The 4485-nt window shown below is 63.7% G+C and overlaps 1 protein-coding gene across 1 annotated transcript; it reads right to left on the bottom strand.

Annotated features, from left to right (window-relative positions):
* Window positions 1-207: 207 nt before the first annotated feature.
* On the bottom strand, window positions 208-837 carry EMIHUDRAFT_315940 (hypothetical protein; the record flags this gene model as incomplete). The annotated part of the gene is made up of 3 exons (XM_005773264.1): window positions 208-474; window positions 579-582; window positions 770-837. The coding sequence occupies 3 exons, from the start codon at window positions 835-837 to the stop codon at window positions 208-210; spliced, it is 339 nt and encodes a 112-aa protein (XP_005773321.1).
* Window positions 838-4485: the final 3648 nt, after the last annotated feature.

The raw sequence follows: 4485 nt of genomic DNA, 5'->3' as shown, positions 1-4485 counted from the left end.
AAAAACGCAAGCGCGTGCGACTAGAGGCCGGCGCTGCTTCCTAGGGCCGATGAGCGATGACGCCTGGTGGCGGAGCCGCCTCGGCAGCTACACCCACACGCGCCCGAGTGCTCAATCGCAATCGGACCCACCCGCATCGTCGGCCGTGTCGAGGCCGCTGTGTGTGCGCCGCGCGCGCCAGCGGGCAGAGGGTGTGCACTGACGCGCTCACCCCGTGGAGTCCTCCTCCTCCGCGCAGTCCGCGCCCGGGTGCGGCCCTCTGCGGGCGCGCAGCACCTGTCTCTCTCTCTCCACCAGGTACTCGCGGTGCCAGTCCAGGAGTTTGCGCGGCTCGTAGGCGCGCAAGACGCGGCGGTAGCACACAAACAGGAGGACGCCGAAGCTCACCATGACCGTCGAGTTCATGATCGCTAGGCCCATGCCAAACTGGTCTGCAGCGGCCAGCTTGTCCGCATCCTCGACATCGATGCAGGCCTAAGGTAAGGTGAGATCCGGTGAACTTCTTCACGCACACGAGGTGGTCGGGCAAGGGCCAGGCGACCCTCGCAACTCCACGTCTAACGACAGGAGCCCCACACGGCACTAAAAGTGCAAGGCCCGGTGCGCGTGGGTGAGCGGTGCGATGTGTGTGTGTGTGTGTGTGTGTGTGTGTGTGTGTGTGCGTGCGTGCGTGTGTGTGTGTGTGTGTGTGTGTGTGTGTGTGTGTGTGTGTGTGTGTGTGTGTGTGTGTGTGTGTGTGTGTGTGTGTGTGTGTGTGTGTGTGATGCACGCCTCGAATTTCTCGGCGTGGGTCCTGACAAACTTGGGCAGCCCGACAAAGAGGATGACGAGCAGCATCGCCGAGCAGTAGAAAGAGCAGGTTGCGGCGGAGAAGCAGTTGTTCATGTGGCGGACGTGCCCACGCGAGCGCGCGACCGCCGCCTGCGTAGACACGAGCAGCGCCGCCTCCTGGGCCAGCTGCTTGACCTGGGATGTCAGCACCACCACGGCGAGGGCGAGGCTCATCGTCACGCTGACCGAGAGGAAGAACAGGGTGGCGAAGAGCCGGTGACCCACGGACTTGTAGATGCACACCTCGCTCTCCTCCTCCACAAGAGGCACGAGCGTCTCGCCGCCCCACATGGCGAGAGCAAACCCGATCACAATCGTCGCCTGCATGGTGAGGTTGTCCATGCGAGTGTACAAGACCTGCCGACGGGTGCGAGTCTCAGATACGGAACCGTCGCCACTGCGTGTGAGTTTGAGCATCTAACTTTCGTGCGTCTAGCTGCTGCATGTCGAGATGCATCACGTTCAGCGCGTTCTCCTGGTGGATTTTGGCGGCATTGACGTGCGCCAACATGGTGTACCCGGGGTGCCGACTCCAGCGCTTGGAGACCCAGATCCCTGTTTCGCCGACTTGATAGCGCCGACTTTCACAAGTTGTTTCTCTTTTTTGGACAGCTGTTTGCTTTTGCTTTTTCTTTTTTTGAGAAGCTTTCACTGAACAAGCTGCGAAGGGACACACACATGAACACACCGCACCGCATACTTGGCCTTCAGACGCGGTGATATGGCCTCAGTGACAGGTGCAAAACCAGTCGGCCTCAGTGAGAGGGGGGAACCATCGGAGAGGCGGGCTACAGCAACGCAACGCCGGGCCGGCTGCGCACCGACGCCATCGCCGCCACTGGCTCCCACACGTTCGTCGCCGGGTCGTACCTCTCCACCGAGCTGAGTGGGATGGACTCGCTGTCCTCACCGCCCACAGCGTACAGCTTGCCGTCGAGCACAGCCAGAGCGTGAGTATCCCGCCCCTCCGCCATCGGCGCCACCTCCTCCCACGCATTCACCGCCGGGTCGTACCGTTCCACCGAGCTGAGGGTTTGGTCGCCTTCGTTGTACCCGCCAACAGCGTACAGCTTGCCGTCGAGCACCGCCACATCAACGAGCCTCCGAGGCACCGCCATCGGCGCCACCGCCTCCCACGCATCCACCGCCGGATCGAACCGTTCCACCGAGTTGAGGTCACCGCCTACGTTGAGGTCACCGTTGAAGCCGCCCACAGCGTACAGCTTGCCGTCGAGCACAGCCACGCCGACCAAATCACGCGCCAACGCCATCCGCGCCACTGCCTCCCACGCATCTAGCGCCGGGTCGTACCGCTCGACCGAGCTGAGCCAGCCGCCGACGACCTCGCTACGCCCGCCCACAGCATACAGCTTGCCGTCGAGCACCGCCGCGGCGTGACCAGTCCGAGCCGTCCCCATCGGCGCCACCGCCTCCCACGCATTCACCACCGGATCGTACCGCTCGACCGAGCTGAGCCCGCCGCCGCCGCCGCCGCCGCTACTCCCGCCCGCCGCGTAGAGCTTGCCATCGAGCACCGCCATGCGCACCTCCCTGCGCCCCGTTGGCATTGGAGCCACAGCCTCCTCCTCCCACTCATTCGTTGACGGGTCGTACCGCTCCAGCGAATTGACAACAATTGTGGTGTAGTCGTTGTCTTGGCCGCCGATCACGACCAAGCGCGGCCGCTCACGCTTCGTCAGCGTCTCCTTCCAGCCGCGGCGCCACGCGCGGCACGTCCCCTTGACGGCGTGCTCCTTGGTCGGCAGCTGGGCGAGGATGTGCGGGGCGAGGTCCGGCGAGAGGAGGACCTCGGAGAGGATCCACTCGGGCTGCTCCACGAGCCGTGCGACGTGCTCCTCCGCCACGCGCACCGCGGCGTCGCTCCAGAGAGGCGCCTGCTCGTCGATGAATTCGAGCAGCTGCTCTTGCGAAGCGCCCGAGAGGCGGGCGCTCATGCGGTGGGCGGCCATATACGCACCCACGTGTCTCCCAACGAGGGCGCGAGATAGGATTTTCGCGTCAGTGGCGGCCAACACAGAAACAGCGTGCTACTGTGTTGAGTGCTGGAGGCGCCCCTGATGCCACTGGACTCAATCCGAGCCGGCGGCGCCTTCGTCCGGGCCCATGACCGGCACGCCATCTCGATTTCCACTCGCCCGACGCGCTCAGTCTCCGCTGCCGGCTGCCGCAAGAGCGGCTGGCTATCGACAGCGTCTTGCCGGTTGTCGGATGGGAGAGTACAGAACGTCTTGAGTGTAACTGTGTACGTGAGATCGGTCTTGGTAACAAGCACAGTCGGTCTATCAGAAGCGATGCACTCGTTTCCGTTGCCCTCGGAGCTTGACACGAAGCTCAGCGCACCCCGCAAAACAGGAAGAGCCGTCCGGCAAGAAGAGCTCGACAGGGAGCGAGAACCGTTAGAGGTGCTCCGAGAGGTATCAGGACTCCGTCATAACACGGTAAGATCGCCCCAACAATGACCGCGCAGACGTCGGATCTCGTTGAGATATCTTCCAAAATATGCTCTTCCCGAGCCGGCAGCATGCAGAGAGGCGCAGAAAGGCTACGAGTGCTCGACGAGTTTTGAGACCTGCGCGGTCAAACCTGGGGGGAACTGACCGCACCATGACGGACGTCCGAAACCTGCGTGAGCACCTTTGACGGTTCTCGCTCCCCATCGAGCTCTTCTTGCCGCACGGCTCTTCCTGTGTGCCGGCACAGAGCTCCGTGCAAGCCGTCCAGCGTGACGAGTATATCGCTTCGACGGATCGACCGTGCTTGTTATCAAGACTGATATGACGTACACAGTGACACATCAGACGACACATATTCTCTCCCCCGGCGGGCCGCCAAAACGCTCTCGACGAGAGCCACAAGAAGCCGTCCGCACAGCAAGCCGGTGGAGGCCGAGCGCGCGGAATCGATGATGGCGTGCCGGCCGTGGGCCCGGACGAAGGTCCTGGCTCGAAAACGCGAGCAGAGGCCGCCGTGTGGGGCCACGGCGAGCCTCGGAGAGAAAGGTCAGCACCCTATCTCACGCGGTCGGTTGGGTAGACGAGTATATCTCAAAGCGCGGCGACCCAGACGGCCGATCTTTTCTTCTTTGGGCGCCAGGTTTAATTCTTTTTTCACTGCCTGGCCAGGGCGCCCCCACCTCCCGCGTGTGCTGCAGCTGCCTCCACACGGCCCGACGTCGCTCGTGCGCAATGGCCGCCAGCTCGAGCGCAGGGCCAATCAGCGCTGACTTTGAGAACGAGATGGACGAGGAGGAGCTGGCGGCGCTGCGGCAGCGCGAGCACCGCCGCAAGGCGGAGCCGATGTCGCTGCAGGAGAAGCTGGCGCAGCAGCAGCAGGAGCGCGAGCGGGACAAGCCCGTCTTCATGAACAAGAAGGAGCGGGACGAGTCGCGGGCGGCGGTCGAGGCGGAGGAGAAGGAGCTGCAGTCACTCATGGACGAGGCGGAGCGCGAGCAGCGGCAGGCGTACATGCAGAAGGTGCGGGACGCGCTCCGGGAGCAGCGCGAGCAGGAGCGGATGTCGCGGACGGCGCAGGCGACGCGCGCGGTGGAGAAGAAGGAGGAGGCCAAGACCAAGGAGGAGATCGCGCGCGAGAAGGAGCTGCAGCAGATCAAGAATGCCTACCTCGGCGTCAAAA

The sequence above is a fragment of the Emiliania huxleyi genome, assembly GCF_000372725.1.
Source record: "Emiliania huxleyi CCMP1516 unplaced genomic scaffold EMIHUscaffold_340, whole genome shotgun sequence".
Taxonomy (NCBI): domain Eukaryota; phylum Haptophyta; order Isochrysidales; family Noelaerhabdaceae; genus Emiliania; species Emiliania huxleyi.
The sequence above is the reverse complement of the archived record's forward strand: the minus strand, read 5'-3'. Positions and strand labels throughout refer to the sequence as shown.